This window comes from Athene noctua, chromosome 10 (assembly GCF_965140245.1).
Source record: "Athene noctua chromosome 10, bAthNoc1.hap1.1, whole genome shotgun sequence".
Classification (NCBI taxonomy): Eukaryota; Metazoa; Chordata; class Aves; order Strigiformes; family Strigidae; genus Athene; species Athene noctua.
In genome coordinates, this window is record NC_134046.1 from 23,882,265 (window position 1) to 23,901,912 (window position 19,648).

Genomic DNA, 19,648 nt, shown 5'->3' on the forward strand with positions numbered 1-19,648 from the left:
CTATGAGATTTTAAGAGCAGCTGGTCACTGACCAAAAAAAAAAAAAAAAAAAAAAGCAGGTTGCTGTTGAGTGTGGGAGGTGGTATGAGAGTATGAATAAATTGTCATATTGAATCAGATCTGTCATATCTTCAGTTCGGTGTTTCCGCTGATGACCAGCATCTCCAAAAAGGCATTAGGAAGATGTAGAATTATACTGTCAGCACAAGGTAGCAATCCTAGTGACTAGATACCATCTTAAGCCCCAAAGCCTGAACTTTAATAACTTTTCCAAAAGATACTGACCTTTGCTTCTACACTCACATGTCGTTACTGTGTTTTATGTGCAAAAATGGCCAATGTCTTACTGGTATTTTTATCCTGGAGATATGATTCTGTAGCAATGTACTATGGTTTATACTTTCATTGAAATACTTGTGTCTTCCTTTTTATTTGTTAATTATTTGATAAAAGCAAATCTGTAGTCACTCCAGAAATGAACGTAACTTTCATTCTAAGAGGGATATAAAATGTTAATTTCTTTACTGCAAATAAATTATTAACATCTTGACTCCTTCAGTTAAAGGATTTGTGGTTAAACATTCACATAAATCTAGCATTTCTTTTTCATTTTCATTGACTTTTATTTTTAAGTCTCTATTTTTGTGTTATTGTCATACCAGGTTTGTGGAATAAGCAGATAATCCTCAAAATTAAGTATCAATAGCAAGAAATATCTGCAAGAAACTTACGATTTTATACACGATCTTATCCAGAGCTTGTATATCAAACATCTAATGCTGACTGGGAATCTGTGACAAGCAGAGAGCATATAACTATATTGACTTTCCTAGCTCCATATTTATGTTAATAAAGCAATCTGACCCCTCAAGACAGCAAAATAACCTACAGTACAAAGAAGTCTCAAAGAGAGTGGTTTGGAGAACAAAGGAAGGTTGGGCATCCTTGGGTTTAGTCTCTCTATAGTGGAGAAAATTAAGTCGTAGCCTCTAAAGTATGAAAACTGCAGTGCTAGAGTCTTGTCGTGTCCAAAGCAAGCTGGAGCTTGTAGGCTGGATGGTGTGTAATCTGGATGCTCTTTGTAATGTGTGTCCATGAAGGTTTTTTGAAACAACCCTATCCTCAGTGGGGGATGCCAGGGCTAGGCATCATTACTGTCATGCATTATAAAAGAAGGCAAGTAGTAACTTTTATTAGTAGCAAAGGCATCCAGTTACCCAACACTTTGAAAAATGGTATGAATCCTAAAAGGACAGTGTTTGTTATGTCCCCAGCAGTTTCAGGTGATTTACCACACTACATTTTAGTCTTTTTTCCCCTTGCTGTCCCTCGGTGGATGTGTACAGCTTGGTGGATAGGAGCATCCTGCTTCTCAACAGTGAACATGTGCTCTCATATATAGTACCGCATGTATGTGACTATAGAGCACCTAAGGATTTTGTAAATACTGTAATGCAAAAAACCCCCAAGACCAGGAAGAAAAACCCCATTGTTTAGACCGCATCTGTCCTTCTCTCTACCTGCAGACAGAGAGGAAAATTTTAGAAACACCCAAACCTTATGTTTATTGAAGAAGGGGTTGACGTTCTTGACGTGCTGAGGAAGAGAGGTGTGATAATCTCCCTGAACGCTGCAGAGAAGGAAGGTGTGTTAAAATAGTGAGCTTCGCCTTGCAAACTCCAGCCTTAACCGGCCCAGGAGATGATGGGGTGATGCATGGGGAGTCCCCAGCTCCCTCCTAGGAACTTTTTTTCAGTCAGGTGATGCAACTTGAGCACAGTGTTAAAGCCACTTGTAGGTTGAAAATACCCTTGGCATACCCAATTCATTTAAAAGTGTTAAAAGCAATTTGCTGTTCTACGTGGGGTTTCTTATGCGCCCTTGTTAGGACTTTTGTAGACTTAAGAAGGATGTACTCAAATTTGCAATGCTTTTACATCATAAATATATTTAAATGCAACTTTTAAGCGGTTGCAGAATAGACATTACAATCACTAATAGTTCCCTGCTGCTGCTGAGATGGCTATTCAGTAACTCATGACCGGTTGGGGTTAGCAGTCAGTATGTGAGATTTTATTTTTTTCAGAGAATAAGCTGTGTATTTCAGCAGAACAAGTAGACAGCTTGCTTCAAAAAGGACGAAATGGTCCTTTATTGTACTGTGCATGAAGAGGCATTAGCACGCTCAGTGGGGTTGGCTCCGAATGATAATCAGTGCCCAGTACTTGGCTCTAGGCTATGTATAAACTGGTTAAGCAGGTACCTGCATCTCGTTGAAAATCTGACCTTGGTTTCTGATAAATGTTGTAGAATATGTTGGGGTTTTTTTTTGTTAATTCTTAACTGATTTTATCATAGCAACCGACCAATGCGAGATAAGCTGACTAAAGGGAAAAAAAGCAAAATGGTAGGTTTTTCTTTGAAAAGATCAAAAGATCATTTTTACTTCTGTTTAGGCTTAAGAATTAAACTAGCAAAACATTTTTGTGGAGGGGGAAAAGAAAGTTTTTCATGTTTGTTATAGGCCGAAGTACTTTTTTTTTTTTTTAATCTGAAGGAATAAAATAATTTTTCATGTTACTAGGATGACACATACTGTCCAGAAGTTGATTTGTATTGTGGAGCCCTAAGCCTCTTCAAGATTTTCCTTCCTTTTTCTTAATCCTTCAAATCATGTATAAGCAGTTTTCTTTCACTGCTCCCCCCCTTCTTTAAATGGAGAACATTTTAGTTCAGTTTTAGATGACAATTTGCAAACAGAGCTCATTCACTGAAATATTTTTGTTGTTTTCTTGGGTGTGTTCTTTCATGGCACAGGAACCTCCCCGTTATTTTGACCCAGTAAGAGGGAGATTTATTTCTGCTGTTTGTTCCTCTGTAACATCTCGGGGGGGTGTCTGTGACTCTTTCCTTGTCAATGCACCTGCTTTAAGCAGCTCTGGGACTTTTTCTTTCCATTCTTGCTCTGGTTCAGTGTGTGCCTTGACTGGCACACCAGGTAAGAAGACAGCTACAGACTGGAGCGTCTGCACAAGGCAGCCTCCAGCGTTACTGTAAACGTTTTGGCTTTTCCCCGAACCTGTAGCAGCCCCTTTGCAGCATGTGGACTAGTGTGGTATCTTAGAAGGCCTTAAGGGACACCAGCTCTTTTTGCAGAAGTCAGTAGAGGATTTGAGATTGTACTGGTTTTGCTCTAGCTCAGAAAGAGCTCTCCCTAGCTTTTTAATTTATTTTTAATTTTTTTTTTTTTTTTTTTATAGTGGCATCCTAGTATTTTGCTCTATGCCAAACTCCAGGTCGACTTGTTGACATCTTGTTTTCAGCGGTCTTGTTCAGGAAGTCCCAGAAAAGAGGAAAGTGTAACCACCATACTTCGAGTGAATGTAATGATTTTTAGGATTTTTTTTTTTTTAGAACCTGCTTCTGGCTAAGTAGACATCTGGAGTGACAGATCAAAGAAAGACACAAACAAAGCAGCACTGTTCTGAAGTTCCACAAGGCCTAAAAGTCTTGATTTTGAGCATGACAGAGATAATTTTTTTAATTTCCCGTATTGCAGCAGCTATTCTGAGAGAAGCATAGCATTTGAAACTCCAAGAAGTGTGTTTCAGCGATTCTTCACATATCATGGGATCAGTGAACATCTGCACATGAAGGAACTTTTTGAAAAAGGTTATGTTTAAAATCTTAACAATCTTATTACGAAGTACTTGATACATTAACAAGTATGATAATCTTAAAGGAACCAGGAATACTTTCTTCTCAAAGCTTGGAGTTTTAGATGAAAGTCTGTTTCAGTGTGGGTTTCATGCAGAGGCTATCTGCTCATCTATAAGATGATTAAGATCAAATTCCTCCTGCAAAATACACAGATGAACCTGTGTAATCATCAAACCTAGAGGAAACTTCACCTTTTACTGAGTCTGTCTTTTGGAAATTGGTACTTTAAACCTGATTTAAATGCAGTTTGATCCATGACTTCATTTGAAGTGAGCTGGGTTTTTGACCATTTTATAGAACATCTCAGCTATTGGATGAGTCTGCCTCATCTGTTTGCTGTCCAAATTCCTTTTCCCATCCGTAATTACCATGGAGAGTTTTGAATTCTTGAGATTTAAGACATCATTGACTGAAGATTAAATTTGTAGAAATCTTAATTTTTAGCAATTATATTTTTTTCGGCTATTTAAGAATATGATAACACGTGTTTGAGTATGCTGATGTAAGTAATGCTGCAAACATGAAAACTGATTTAATAACATTTTGGTTGATTATCCTTATTTTGGTAAACCTTCATCAGCTCATTATGGTAATTTTTTCTATTGGCTTCCAGGGTGCCATAATTAGCCTTTGGGCAACATTTCCTAGTGTATTTGGGGGAGGAGGGCTGAAGGCCCACAAGTATGGGTATGGCTGGTAGGGGATGGCAGCTTGACAAGAGAAAACTTGTTGGGGTTTCATCTGATCTGCAGCTTCCCAGCAGCTTCAGCAGCAGGTAATTGGTAATAAGCAATAATCAGCATCTGAATGATGTGGCGCATTTCTCTGGACTCGGTGTGTGTTCCTTGCTGCCTTGTGGGGTGCACTGCCCTTGCACCACGTAACTGTGAGCACCCTGCCTGGGAAGTGTTTCATGTCCACTTGGTCCAGAGATAAATGACTACACAGAATTTGAGGTTGCGTGTGTTTGGGGTGGAGGTTGGTTTTAGGGTTAAAACCGAAGGAGGGCTTTCGATCTCTGTCTCATGCAGCTTTCTGAAGAGATAGATGGAAGCTAATTGTACCTTTGTCCAGCAGTGTAAAGTGTTTTCCAGTGTATTAGTGAGGGCATCAAGCTGAGCAAATAGCAAGATAGCATTTCAGTTTATGAAATCTTCGATTTTGCTTTTGACCTGACCTTGGGAAATCTGGAAGAAGGGAACTTTGATAATCCCTTAATATTAGTGTATTGTAATTCCTTGAGCCAGCTGTTGAGCAAAACATGATGCTTTGCAGCCCTTGCATCCAGTAAGGTATGTGCAAATGAGTTGTCAGAAACTCGTTTTGTGAAGAGACTATACTCCAAAGAGTTATCATTCTGATAAACTGTGAACCATTTTCTTCCCTGTTTTGGTACTACTAGCTAGAAATAGATGTTTTGAGAGAGGAAGAAGAGCAGAGTAACTTTGGTGTCTATTCCTGTGTTTTATATAATGTTAAAGCAAAAGCGGATGGGTAGATGCTGGACTTCTGGGTACATGAAGGTTTATGGTTTTCATGCATATCACTAAAAAGTCAGTTTTCCTTTTAATAGCTTGATTTAAAACAGGCCTGGGCTGTAGCCACGGAAGGTAATTGCATTGCCTTGTAATTTTGCACAATTTTGTTAAATAAATTTCCTGTTCCACACAGGCTATTGCAATTATGAAAATTACTTATAACATGAATGTATGAGGTCGTTTCTAAGCATGTACAAGAGAGATAACGAAGCCTGGTTAGAATGGAGGTGGTTTTTAAGTGTTCCTCTATAAATCCACCCAGGTGGAATTGTTCCAGGCTGCCTGCCCTGATGACCATGTCTGTTAAGGTTTCTTTTGTTCTGTGTAGTGTCAGGGTCCATTTACTCATGGTTCTGCACCCAGCTTCCTGACCCCAGACAGTAATACTGTTTTGTGGTAGGATTTGTGCTGAAATTTCACAAGTCTTGCTGGTTGAGAGCAAATGACAGCCTTGATGTGCAGAACTGTCTGGAGCCCACAGTGAATCAGCAGCATCCTTTGGTAGGGATGGTGATCCATGAGCTTGTTTCCACAGTTGGTCTGTGTGAGCTGACATCTGCAGTTCCCATTTGGTTGGGTTAGTTTTGCCATTTCATATAAGGTATAATAAAAGGCAATTTCTAAAAAAAGGGAGTCTGACTGTCTTAGGGCTTGGAAAAAACCTCCCAAACATAAAAGTGATAATTTACAGAACGTCACCTCACCTTCACCGGGGAATAGAGAGGTGTGATGAAGTCTTTAAAAAGAATGGATGATTGACAGGGGATCATGGAGTAACAACACTTTCAAGTCTGAACAAAAATACATTCTCTTTTATGAAAACGTGGGAAACTTGTAAACTGACAACATGTCATGTAAGAGTATGATTTAAAATACAGAATTTATTGCTGTAGGATTTTGAGGCCAAAAATGAATAAACCTGTGAAAAATAAGGGGATATTTTACATGGGTAACTAAATGTTAATAGCACTTCTAAATTTACATTAAGCATTCTGCTTCAAGGTTTAAGGTGATCCCCAGCTCTGGGGAGATTATGGGGTTTTTTGCACCTTTCTCTGAAGCATCTGGCATTAGCCTCTGTAGAAGACAGGTTACTGTATTTAAAAAAAAAAAAAAAAAAAAAAAAAGCCAAAAAAGCCCAGTCTCATCTAGTGTTCCAGCTTCCATGTTCAGATAAACTGTGTCAATAGTGGCTTCTGCAAAATGATGACATTTTCTTTTCAGTTGTTAAAGAAACCCAAGACCTAGTATCTGCATGGAAAGTTTTAAAAGGAAATTAGCTATTATTCTCCATAATTTCTCCCTTAGTGGTATTACTGAGTTTCTTGATTGAATCATGTTTGGACTCTGCTGTCTGGCTGATCAGATGTGGCTCTGAGTATCCTGAGCTTCAATGTGCTCTGCATTGTCATCCTGCTACCAAGAAAATGATGCCATTTCACTGGGCAAATGGATGCCCAGAGTCCCTTTCTCTGCGCCAGAGATTTGTAATAAATGCAGGTCTATAAAAGGTGGATCTTAATTCTTTATGGAAAAAAGACAGTGTATTTGAGAAGCTTGCATGTTTTTTGTTATCCCTTTAACGTTTATGGAGATCTTGGGTATTAGGCTTTTAAGCTGCTTTGTTGAAATTCATTTGACAAGGACTTGCACAGATGGTGCTTTACTTTCTGTCTGAAATGTGATGCTTTTTTAATTTCCCTTGGGTCATCTCAGTGAATCTGGATAGAATTTCTTCAATGAATATTTGTCTCCAGTATCTCTGACTTGCTTATCTGAAATAGAATTTAGTCTGATAGGAGAAATATGTGGGTGTCTTTAACTGTAGGCAGAGCTAGCATGTTCAATCATCTGTTTCAGCCCTGGTATATTCAATAATTACTGTACTATTAATACATCTGGTTTAATATACAGAAGTAATAAATTACTGAAATCTGTTTCTCTTCAAAGCAGATCTTTTTTCTGTGCTGACATTATATTTCTGAAGAGCTGGCAAAAGATGATTAATAGAAAATCTAATGCATGACTAGACGAGGAGTTTTATGAGATGCTGATCTGTCCTTGACCTGGCTTAATGCCTGATATTAACGTTGGCTGTGAAAACCTGCTGTATGGACACTGGCATCCCAAAAGATGCTGTGGCACCTGAAAGCTCCAAAGACATCTTGCTTGCATTGGGTTGTGGTGCACACACACAGAGCAGTTAAAAGATAGCGTTTGTTAATCTCATTGACTTCGGTCCATCTGTCAGACAGTGTGTTACAAATATATACCTACTTAAAATGTTAACCTCTTTGCTTTATAACATCTATTAGTGAAAGCCACTGACAGGTTTCTTAAATGCAGTAGCTGGGGTGTCTCTATGGGCTGCTTGTTTGTGTCTTGGAGAACGTTGCTGCTGGGAGCATTACCTGGTAGTTTCAAGCAAAATGAAAACCCCCCAAATAAGTGGGAGGTGGTAAAAAAAAATGAGGGTGTCAGGTCTAAACAGAGATGTGCTATGCTGAAGAGGTTGGATCTCTGACCTGCCTCAAAGTCCATTTGCTGGCGTGCTGCTAGAGATGCCGTCTCTGAGAGCAGGCAGCAGAGCTGGTTGGGTGAGCATCCACTGACCTGCTTCAGCCAGAATAACCCACGGTAGCTTAACCTGGTTATGGAGTAGCCCTGCTAACCTCACTCGCTTATGGCTGCAGTGGGTTAGCAGGTTTGAGGGGGAAGTAATTTCCAGCAATGAGCAGCTGAGGGTGGCGATATGTTTCTTTGGCATAGCTGCATCAGGAAAGGTGTCCTCCCAGCCTAAGAAGTGGAACAGGCTGCTAAAACTGAATCTGTTTTCAGTGATGCAGTTTTTGCAGAAGCAAGTCTGACCCAACTGTAGAGAATATGCACCTGCAGAGGTGTCCAGTCCTCTTACAGTAGTCTTGTTGAAAACCCAAGTCTTGTTTTAACAGCAGACTCAAGTCAATAGTTGTTCCCTCCCATAAGGCTCTATAAGGCTCTGCATAAGTATCCTATGCATCACAAAACACTATTTAGGTGCTGTGTGTTACTTCTAAGAGCCCTGTGTTGGCCACTTAATAGCATTTAAAGGTCTGATCCCAGAGGAGGGGGCTATAGGAATAGGTTACACTGTCTTGCATCAAAGAAATCTGAGGGTAAATATTTTCAAAGATTTAAAATGGAAATTGCTGATTTACTGATAAAAGATTTGTTTTCTGACTGTCCTAGGCTTTTGGGCAGGCCCATACCAACCACAAGAAGGTGGCAGCAGATGGAGAGAGCAGAGAGGAGACCTTGATTCAGGAATCGGCTACCAAGGAAGAGTACTACATGAAAAAGGTTATGGAGTTGCAGACAGAACTGAAGCAGCTCAGAAATGTCCTTGCCAACACTCAGTCTGAAAATGAGCGCCTTAATTCTGTCGCACAGGAACTGAAAGAGGTGAGTGAAGGTGTGCAGTGCACTCCACAGCTTGTATTGTGGTTGTGTTTTCTTATGCTGTGTACCAAAATAAGGAATATTCTGCGGCTGATTGATATCTGCTTAATACTGGCAGCTGCTAAGATGGGTTGTCTCTCTGAGACCCCAGTGTTAGATCCAGCCAAAGCTGTAATTCAGTAGATCAGTAAATCCAGCTTTGTGGTTCCATCTGCTGAACCAGCCCATTGTGCCCGCAATGGTTCTGACCCAATACAAATTCACTGTGCCTTGTTCAAATATCTACTAATTCTGCAGTAACCACTGTATAGTGTTGCAGGTGTTTGACAGACATGTGGCTGTGTGTTTGGGCCACGCTGGTGCTATGGGTACTGTATATCAGTTCCCTCCATCCAAGAACTGCTGCCTTAAAAACCAGAGGAATCTGTTTATTCCAAGCACAGAGATGCTTTGGATGTACTTTTTTTGCCTCGCTCCCAATTCAGATTTTCTTGCTGTGAAGTATTTGTGGCATAGTTTCTCCTTTTATAACTTTTTCCACCCAAACTTCTAAGGATGTGGGAGCATAACAAGACACTGAATTGCACAAAAGAAATAATGCTAAAGTTTATAGTCTTGTGTTTTCTTTCATGGAAGTGATGACTTTTACTATTTTATAGGTTGCATAACTTACTATCTCAAGGTACCTTTGACTTTTTATTGTTTTAGTGTTGAAACTGCCTGTTTCTGAGAGGAAATAATTGCTGAGAAATTGAGTTTAAAATTTTAATTACGAAATCTGTAGCTCAGCAGGAGTCTCTGTAGCACTGATGCAGAAAGGATTGTTTTGAGAGCTCAAACCTTTGTTGGGTAAAAGTTAAGAGACAGTAAACCACAGATGGATTTAGTAGACAATCAGCAATTATTACTCATGAGCTTTCTTGCACCTTCCTTTGAAGTGTTGGGTACTAGTCTCATCTAGCTCTGAGATAACTGACTCCCCTGCCAGGAGGGAAGGTTATCTAAGAGCCCACTTCTTAATCTCAACATACTCTAGACCACAGCTGAAAATCAGAAGTGTCTCATTTAATTTCTTTAGGACATAGTAACAAATATGTGTATAATATTTGGTGACAAAATTAATAAGGAAATGTAGGTTACTTCTGTGGAGATGTAGGGGTTCAATAGTACCTCACTTTGAGGTATGACAGAGAAGGAGATTTGTGCGGCCAACTGTCACAGGTCAAGCAGGCCAGTCAAGCTCTCCTTTGATTTTTATGGTCCTGGCTGTGGGATAACAGAGCTGGAATCAGGCCATGTGTGCTTAGGTAAGGAACCAGTCCTTGCAAGCACGCACACAACTCTTGTCTTTATTTCCTAACTTTTAAGAACACCTCAAAAGAAAAGCTCCCCACCCTAACGGCAGCATTGTGTCCATAAGGGTTCCAGACCCACTCAAAAGTGTGCTCACCTGCAGATTTCAATCCAGGTCCCTGTATCGCTGCAGCTGAAGGTGATGTTTTCCTTCTGGATACTGCCATGTTTCAGCCACTTTTGTTTCGAGCTGCATTTTGCTTTATACAGCCCTTGGATAAGCTGTCAGTTTGCAAGGTTTCTTGTGGTTTTTCTCTTGTGCTTTGTCCTTCCACCTCACCCATGCACCCTTTTACACAAACATGCTTGTGTGAGATGGACCCCAGTGAGACCTGAAGAGTGGGAAGAAGGTAAGTGGATGATGTCAGGTTTATTGTGAAAATCTTTTTTTTTTTTTTTTTAAAGACTTTTTTTTTTTAAAGCTATCTTCTGCTGAACATGGGAAGATGCATTTTGTGACTTGACTAGAAAAAAGGCTGATGATAATTAACTGGATGTGACTAATTTTAAACTTTGAATGGAAACTGAACTCTGTCAAAAAATAAATAAATAACCGGAATCTTGAAGTTAGGGGTTTCTCTGCCTGTCACTTTGTGTCATCTCAGTGTGTACATTCTTCTTTCCTTGCCCTTTTTTAGCCTAGCTGTTTCTTCTGTTGCTGGTAAATTGTGGGTTGAAGAGGTGAGGAGGAAAACAATAAATGGCATAAAAGCTTTAGTGTTAAAATGAAATAATCTGGGCCAATTTACCATGGTGGTTTGGGACTCTTTTCTTCTGAAGATGCCTATTTAAGTATTGCATTTTGGTTTGAGTATTGATAGGGAATAGTGCGGCAAGGTGTGTGAACAGAGCTATTAGTCTTTTCCTGGCCCACAAAAAAGCTGAGTCAGCATGACCATTTTGAGAGACTTTTTTCTCATATGGTGTGTCAGAAAGTGGCAGAAGTTCAAATAGTTGCTATTTCACCATTGCTGTCCAGGTAAATGGAAACAGGAGGATATGCACATCCTGTGATGATTTATAGGTCTAATAGCAAATTTAATTTTAAAGTATTGTGTGAGAGAAATCAAGGAGAACGTGTTCTGATGGTTGTAAGCTAGTGAGCAAAATGAGCAGTGTGGTTTTCCCCAGTCTCTGTTGCCATGCTTGGCTTTAGACTGTCTCATGGTAAAAGTTGTTATTAGTCCAAGGAGACTGTGCGGTGAAGAATGCTGCTGTAGTCTGAAAATGTTGGGGATGAAGGTGGAATATGATCTACTGTTTTATACCACAGAGACATAGTAGAAATTCCTTCCTTCATTTTTTCTGACTGCTGATGAAAGAAAAACTATTGTGGCTCTTCATCCTGTTGTAAAGAATGTTTATAGGCAGATGTAGTCTTTATAGCGTGTATTTTGGAAGTCCTGTGTTAGTACTGCCTATCGAGAGAACTGACTTGCAAGATATTTGGGGGAACAGGAAACTTTACTTGCAATAGTAGAAAATTTACTTACCAGCAGTTCTGGACTTGGTAATAATGATAATAAGAGGGGGGATGTCAAAAATGCTTGGCTGTATGTGCTCTAGCCAGGCAGAGGGCTGCTCCTGTCAAAACTAAAAGGAAATTTAAAAGTGAAAAAACACAAAAACCTCAGGAAATTAACTGAGGATGAATCTATGCTTTATTTTTAAGGGAGACTTGCTTGTCAGGGCTGGCAACAAAAGTTTTTATCTGCTGTTTTGTAGCTATCTGATAGGGTAAAGATTTTTGCTGTTGTTGGGGTTTTTTTGAAAAAAATCTGTTCAGTCTTTAATAGCGGCACAAGGAGGATGGTCAAGTGCATCAGGTAGCAGCTCCTCTTGAGCTGGCAGTAGTGGTGGTGGTGGGTTGAAACCAGATGTTGACTCACATTGGTTGGAAGAGCATTTGACTGCGTGTTTAAGATGTCATCATTCCTTTTGTATGTTTTCAGGACACTTGCACAGAAATAATTAGTTGGTTTTGGAAGGAGAAAAGTGACATTTGGTACACCTAGCACTGCTGTAGCGGACATGAGTGGTTTAGACGCTTTCTGTTGAATTATCTAACTTTGGCCTGTTGGGACAGGATGGCAGGGTGGTTACCAATTATGAGTTTTACTGCTGTCATTAGCTAGCTCAGCAGTTCCTGTGTCCTGGAAGAGTCACTGAAAGGAATAATTGCTCCTGAGTAATTCCTAATTGCTATTCCTTTTTAATCTTTTTTCATCTCTCCTGTGTTTTAGTAGCACCAAAACAGATTTCATAAGGTCATTTGACTGTGAAGTCATGAGGTAGCTGTGCCCAGTATAGAGCTCACAAATGAATGAGCGATTCTTTCCCAAGAAATAAAAAGGTATTGTGATTATGTAAACTAAAAAAGGAAGTATATTGGGTGTGCTTTTATTCATTAAGAGGAATAGCTGACATGACATGGTACAATATAATATGTACTAAGTAGCACGTGTTAAAAACCTCACAATTTACCAGCAACCAGCAACATATGAGTAATTTTATTCCTCCAAGGCTATAAAATGAAAGCTGTTTTTCTGAAGTCTGTTCTGAAGAAACTTTCTTGTTCTGCATTATTGTCTAATAGGCTTTATCAAGAAAGTGTGTGTCAATCTGAAGGATGACGAATACCATGTGTACCTGGCCCAGCTATGGACAGGGAATACTCTTTAATTGATAATGCTGGGATTTTAAGATCTGTGTTGAACACAGAGACACAATTGTTCATCCTGGGGTTTCTTTATTTCTTTTTAACCCTAGAGAAAAGGGATACGCAGCACGTAGACCTCTATAAAGATCTGTCAGCTTTATCCATCCTATTCTCTTGCCTCATGTTAGAGGAGTTGTTCCTGAGTTTGTTTTTCCAGAGTCTTGAGTGACTAACCATCGTGCTGTAGTCAAATCCTGTAAATAATTTCTTTCACTAAGTTTATAGCTTATGAAGCTCATCCATACTCTGAGTAAACCTAAAAAACCAACCAACCAGCCATGACATCTTTATTCTTCAGTGAAGACCTAGAACTTGGTTGGTCTCTTGTGGGTAGCCAAATGCTTCACTGAAGGACAGACAGGTAATTGTCAGCACTCTGATTAGAACAGCTTCAGGTGGAAGCTGATCTTTCATCACTGAAAACATGAGATGCACTGTATTAGATCAGGCCACTTCAACCAAGCAGTAACGGAATTGCTTGCAGTGATCTCTCCATGTTCTTGAACATAGCAATACCGCAGGTGCTTGTATCAGCTTTCTGGGTCTTGAAGTTAAAATAGATGAACAGAGGTGGAAGAGACATTGCTTGGAAGCCCAGGACACAGTCTGTTCACAATATTTGACTGTTTTAATTGCTTAGCAAGTGTTTTATTTTTTGGAGCCAGTGTTTTCAACCATGGCAGGCCATTAAGTTGTTTGTTAGATGTGACCCTGTCTGTTGAGAGCTATTGTGGCTGACAATTCTTCTATAAATACACAGTGATCTGATTGTTGAAGTTTTCCAGGTTTCCTTAATACTGTCAGTGAAAGAAGAGTATTCCTAAAGTTATGATCACACTTCTCTTTCCCACTAGGATTTATAGCGAAGGTGCTGAATAGTCCTTTGTGTTGGTTTCTACTTCTCCATCTTGAACACACTGGTAACCCATACAGGAAAATGCACAACAGATCTCCCCTGCAGTCAAGGAAGGAAAGCTTCCATGTTATTATTCCCTAAAAGCTCTATCAGAAGCCATGCTTAAAGAAGGCATAAGTTTTATTATAAGAGAATATTATAAGAGAATAAGTTGAAACAACATTTTATTGTGCTCTAGATTACAGACTGTGCAGTACTGGTAAGTGGCCAAAAAATGTGTTCAAATAGTTTATTACAGTGTATTCTAGATTTGAAGTTCATGTAGCCTGAGCTGTATTTCTGTATCAAATCAAGAGGGCTTGTTCTTTCTTCCCTTTTTAAATATGGGAGGAAGAGGGGAAACATTTTTGGTGCAATGAAATCATATGAAATTCTCAATGTTAGTGCTGTAATATTTCTGGATATATTGCAAAGGTCAAAGAAACTTGAGGTAACGTTAATCATGTAGCAAAAATATGCTTGTACAACATTTATCTTCTGTGCACACTTGCGTGGTGTAGGGTAAACCACCTTTCCCATTCCGAATAGTGTCTAATCTGTAATGCTTATATAGGTGAACAGCTTAGAGAAGGAGAAATGCTGAAAGATTTATTGCCTTTCATGACAAGAATCTTTGAGAAGAAAGGAATTAAAAATTACTTCATGTCTAGAGGAGTTCTTTCCAATCAGAAAGGACAGTAGCAGAGGAGGATTTGCAGCTTTTGAAAGCAGAAGTGTGAAAAATGGAAAAAGATGTCAGAGATATGAATGGCATTAAAATGGTGTCATTTTAATAGAAAGCAGGGAAAAGGCACATTTTTCATGGAGAATATGACTTGGAGCAAGGGGAAGGAAGATGCCTTTAGTGGTAATATTTGGATTAAATAGACAGAAGTAGGCTGAAAAGCTCTGAAAATTGATAGTAGAATTGGTTGCTGTGGAACAACAGAGCTTGAAGTTTTGGAAGTGTAAAGAGTTTTGGTTGCACTGAAGGAAGGTGTAAATAAAGGCTTTTCTAGAAACTTTGCCTCTAGGGGGTACAGAGAGTTGGAGACTCCATGGGAGGCAGAATGTGTTGAGAGAGAAACTAATCATGGTCACCAAAGAAACAAGAGGAAGGTTGATGATTTAGAGAGAGATGAGAAGAAAATGGGAGGGTTGGGGTTGGGTGTTGACAAAGAGCAAGGAGAGAGCTCCTTTTGTTGAATGAGCAAAACCAAAAAAGTGGTCTCTTAATTACAGAATATTGTGAGCTTTGCTAGAAAGCAGGGCTTTGTGGGTGGCTTTATGCTCCAGCAGCGTATACCAAATGAAGCTGCCTGAATGCTGGTATAACTACCAGTGCAATCCAGAGGTAGCCAGCATGGGAGAGGTGTACACGAGGGCAAGTGGACCAACTATACTGTCAAGTTGCTGGACCAAAAAAACCTACTGAGCTAGCAGAATTGTGTAAGAGCGCTGAGCACTTTGCATAAACTTTTATAAAAGCAGATTGCAGACTGGTGAGTCATGGAGAAAAGGCTATTTTGGTTGGGGTTTGGTTTTGGTTTGGTTTTGTTTTTTTTTTTTTAAAAAAAAAGCACAGCATTTTCCTTGCTCTCAGCCTGATGAGTTGCAAAGTGTGACCTTCTGAGAGTCGCTCTGCTCCGTCATGTTGTGACTGTCCAGTCTGCAGGAATGGCTGCAGAGTTGGTATCACGCATCATTTATGCCATTCCCATATGTTGTATGGGAAAGGCAGCAGCAGGTAGGTACATTTTGCACATTGTCTTTCTTGCCTTGAAAGCTGGTAGAAATTGATGTGTTTATCAGCATTGAATTTGGGAATAAGGCAGCAGTGTAACACGGCTTTTGGTGTAATGCTCTGGGTATAAAGATGGGGTTCTCCCCCATTTCTCCGTGTTCAGGAATCCCTTGGCAACCCTTAACTTCTTCTAATGGAAAAGCCTCTGAGCACAAAGGCTCTTGCAGAGCTGATTGCCTGTGGATTTTTAGGTCCCTTCTGGGCCCAGGTGTAATGCTTAAATAATATACCCCCACAGCAGTGTGTAGAAGATATTCCTTGATTCGTTGCTCTTTTTTAAAACTTTGCATACAGAAGTACATTTAAATAATGCTAAAATACACTGGAACAGTTATGTCTGAAATGAGCAGTGTGGCTGGAAATCAGCTGCTAAATGTGCTCCAAATGTAAAAGTGACTGATCATGGATTGGTAAAGCTCCATTTCTAAAAGCAAAGCAGTGACGAGCCTGTTTTGTGAGGGCATCACATTTAGTGTGCAGGACTGGGTTTCTTGTCCTCTAATGTGTTGAAAGAATTAGAAAGGCCACAGTGTGAATAGTTTTGTTTTATTTAAAAAACCCCCAGAACAACCCCAAAATTGCCTTGTCCAATGCAAGGAAGTTAAAAGGTGATGATAACAGTATGATAGCGATGCACTGCTGTTTGCTGGCTCAGCACATTGCAGATGGCTGCAGATGGCAGCTGTTTTCTTCCCACCTTTTTATTTTCATTGAAGTTGATTTTTATACTGACAGCTTCCTCTTTTTTTTGTTTGTTTTTGTTGAGAAGGATGAGAGCTGAGGAAGTACTGCGTGTCGTTTGTATCCATTTGAAACATAATAAAAATCCATTCCAAAGAAGATGAATTGTCATAGAAATTCAGTTGATGTGCTTTGCACGTATTCAAGGAGGCATCTGCTTGTGATTTCTTTATTGTTGTGCACTGATATATTCAGAGGAAAGATGTGAACAACAGTGTTTCTCTTTCTGTAATGGCTGCTGCCTAGAAACTCAGTGTCCAGAAATGAGTTAACACTGAAAATGGGGGTGTCGAAAGTCACCATTTGAACACTATTTTCAGATTTTAAAGGAATATTAAAATCTTGTTTTCTGACATTATAAAACTAAATATGATTCTCAACGTTTCAATTAGCAGTTAAGATTCCACAAGACTCTATTGTTTGGGAATTAACCTGGTATCATGCTTGCTGGGGATCTTTTCATTCTTCTGTGACAGTGAAATTGCTGGGTGCTTATCAGTGCTGGAGTACTGGCAGGATGAGTCCTTCTCTTTAGTCAGGGCTCCTGGCGACCTCCATTACCTTCAGCCTGCCGAGGGTTTCCGACTAGCATGAGTAGTGAAGGGAGAAAGTCTCTTGTATGCAGCTGTAGTCTTAATAGATGTGAAACCACTCTGTACAACTGAAAGAGTAGCTGAAAATGCTCTAATCAGTGAAACAGTGGCTCGAAGTTACTTCGCAAGCTGTTAACTAAAGAGGTTTGTGGTGGAGGTGTGTGTATGTCTTGCTGAGGGAAGCTTCTGTTCTGTTGGTAGTGTGGTTTTCAGGATGCAGAAGGAGGGCAATTGCTTTGTTTGCCTGTGCTTAGCACTGCTTTCATTGAAGTGGGTGATCCTTGGCAATCTGTCTAAGCAAGATTTCTTTGGGGCAGACTGGCATTTGTTCGAAAATAGGAAAGAGTGTGTACCACAGTATGCCTCAAAGCAGTACTGTAATACACTTGGGAAAAAAATTCCTTTGTTTCACCTGGTAGTTCTGTGCTGATAGATGACTCAAAACTGCACCCTGAGATTTATTTTCAAGTCACATACAGTAGGTTTTATGAACGTAGCTTGTGACAAAACATCGCTTGGGCAGCAGCACAAAGAGCCAGCTAGGGGATGTTCCTATAGTATCAGAAATAACATTGCTGTGCTGTTGCCACCCTTGTGACTGTATCAAAATCCATTCTTTTTCTTTTTTCTTTTTTTATTTACCCTATGTTTTGGTTTTCAAGTTTAGTTTTGATGTACTTTTACTGATACTAGTCTTTATACTTTTTTTTTTTAGGTGAAGTAAGTTTGAGGTGGTAATGTATTGAGTCTTCCTCCCCATCTCCCCATAAATGCTCACTGGATCATCTGCAGATGGAGGGCATCCAGATTTTTTGACATTGCTTAGTATTCTCTCCCTTTATTTCATTAGTGTAGCTAACTCCTTAACCCCTACTACTTTTTAGCATTTGATTGCCCAGAGGGAGGTGTCTGCTGCTCTAAAAGTTGAGCAGGTGAGAGAAACCCAGGGTGGCTGGTGTTTCCCTGAACCAAAGCTGCCTGCCCTCTGTATGTCAGACTGGCACTGGTCCGAGCTGTTCCTGATGTAGCCAGGACTGCAGGGAAAATACCGAACAGAATAACCAGATATTAGGTAATCACATGCAATGAAATCCAAGCTGCTTCTGCGAGTAGCTTAGGTTTCGAAGACAGGGAGGTATCCTTGTTTTTTCTTCTCTGAATTCTTCTCTTCCAGGAGATTGAAAAGATGGCTGGTTTCAACCAGATAAATAACTGGTTTGGATCTCCTTTTTGAGAATTTATAAGGAAGTTCATGGTGTTACAGTTGTGTGGCCAATATGAAAACTGGTAGCAGCTCTAGAGGTCATATTTATTGGGACAGCTTATGACTAACTAGCAATATAAAAGGTACTGACAATTGCTTCCAAGAATTGGATGACACCACTTCTACTGCATGGTGTTTTGCCCTAAAATGCAGAATCTAAAATGTAAACTTGTCCTTTTGTGTCTTAATGATGGCAGTGTATGTTCTGGTGGTTATTCTAACCAAGCTGTTTGATCTTCACAATGTGTCAGTCATTTGAGTTCAGAGGAACTTGAACAGAAGCTCTTGTGGAAGGAAAAACCAGCATGGGGTCAATGAACATAGCTTTTTCCATGAAAAAGGGGCTCTTTTGTTTTGCCGCGGCCAGTTTTACCTACATGTAGATTATTATACAGTGTAACTTTAGTTGTTAGAAAAAGAATCGTTTTTTTATAGCAGGAGGAAGGTGTGGTACTCTTATATGGCCAAAGATTGACCTTTTTTTTTTTTTTTTTCTTTCCTCCTTGCTTTATGGAAATACAGGTCTTTTAACAGGCAGGGTGCACTTTGAGTGCAAGTGGACAAAACAGTATGCTGCTCATTACTGGTACACAACTACAGTGTACTGTATTCTGCACACAGGGATTGGCTGCTCCCTCCAAAGCGTGTCATGCAAAGAAGAGGCTGCTGTGGCATAAATACATTCAGAACAACTGACCTTATGGTGTGTTTGACCTTTCAAAGTGTTTGTAGCTGTAAGATAACAGTTGACAAAGGAGATTTCTGCAAACAGTGTTTAGTCATTGTTTGACAAAGATCCAATTGCTATGTCCCCACATCTGTTTATTTCTGTAGAATACAAGCTAGATGTAACGCACTGTCTGAAGTACAACTGTGAAAAAAGGAGATTTCATAACTTAATCATGAAATATATGAAGTAATTGTATTAAGTCATCAGAAGGTTATTAAAGTCTGTTCTGCTAAGTGGTAAACAAGAATGCTGAAAGGAAGTCTGGGCTGCTTGGGTCTTGTTATAACCTACAGTTTGTTGGAAAATGGGAATGCAGGCTGTGATATGGCAGCAGCTAGGGTTATGCCTATACTGACCTCTTTCTACTCTATCCTTGCTTTCTATCCCTCTTCACTTGATCCTTTTCTTTCACCAGAGGTTCTGCCTCTGGTTTAGTGCAAGTTATACACAGCAACTTCATTAAAAAAAACTGCCCTAGAGACACTTGCAATTTGTGCAGTCCACGTGCAGGTTGGTGTGTTGTGTGTGAAACATTACTTGAAAATGTTGCTGCTGGAATAGAAAACAACAACTTTGAATTGGGAATGCTGAATTATCCTGGTTTGGCAGCATGAATTGTGCTAGAGCCTGACTATGCTAGTGTTAGGAGCTCTTTGTGTGAGAAAAGATTGGTAGGAGGATGCCATTAGCAGATCATACTCAGGAATAAGTTAAGAAGATGTTTTTTATCCAGAATCACAGTGTAGAGCTTACTGCATTGATCAGTTGTGTGGGTTCTAACAGTTCATGAGTGCCTGAGTGTTTCTGACTACCCAAGCAGCAGGGGGAAGGTTGCTGCTTCCAAATGCATGGG

At 39.8% G+C, this 19,648-nt stretch overlaps 1 protein-coding gene across 2 annotated transcripts in view; it reads left to right on the forward strand.

Annotated features, from left to right (window-relative positions):
- The window catches only part of BICD2 (BICD cargo adaptor 2), a 95,116-nt gene that overhangs the window by 40,401 nt on the left and 35,067 nt on the right, over positions 1–19,648 (forward strand). For both annotated transcript variants that reach the window (XM_074913986.1, XM_074913987.1), the window contains exon 2: positions 8,487–8,699. In XM_074913986.1, coding sequence (XP_074770087.1) covers positions 8,487–8,699 — 213 coding nt within the window. The remainder of the gene's footprint in view (positions 1–8,486; positions 8,700–19,648) is intronic.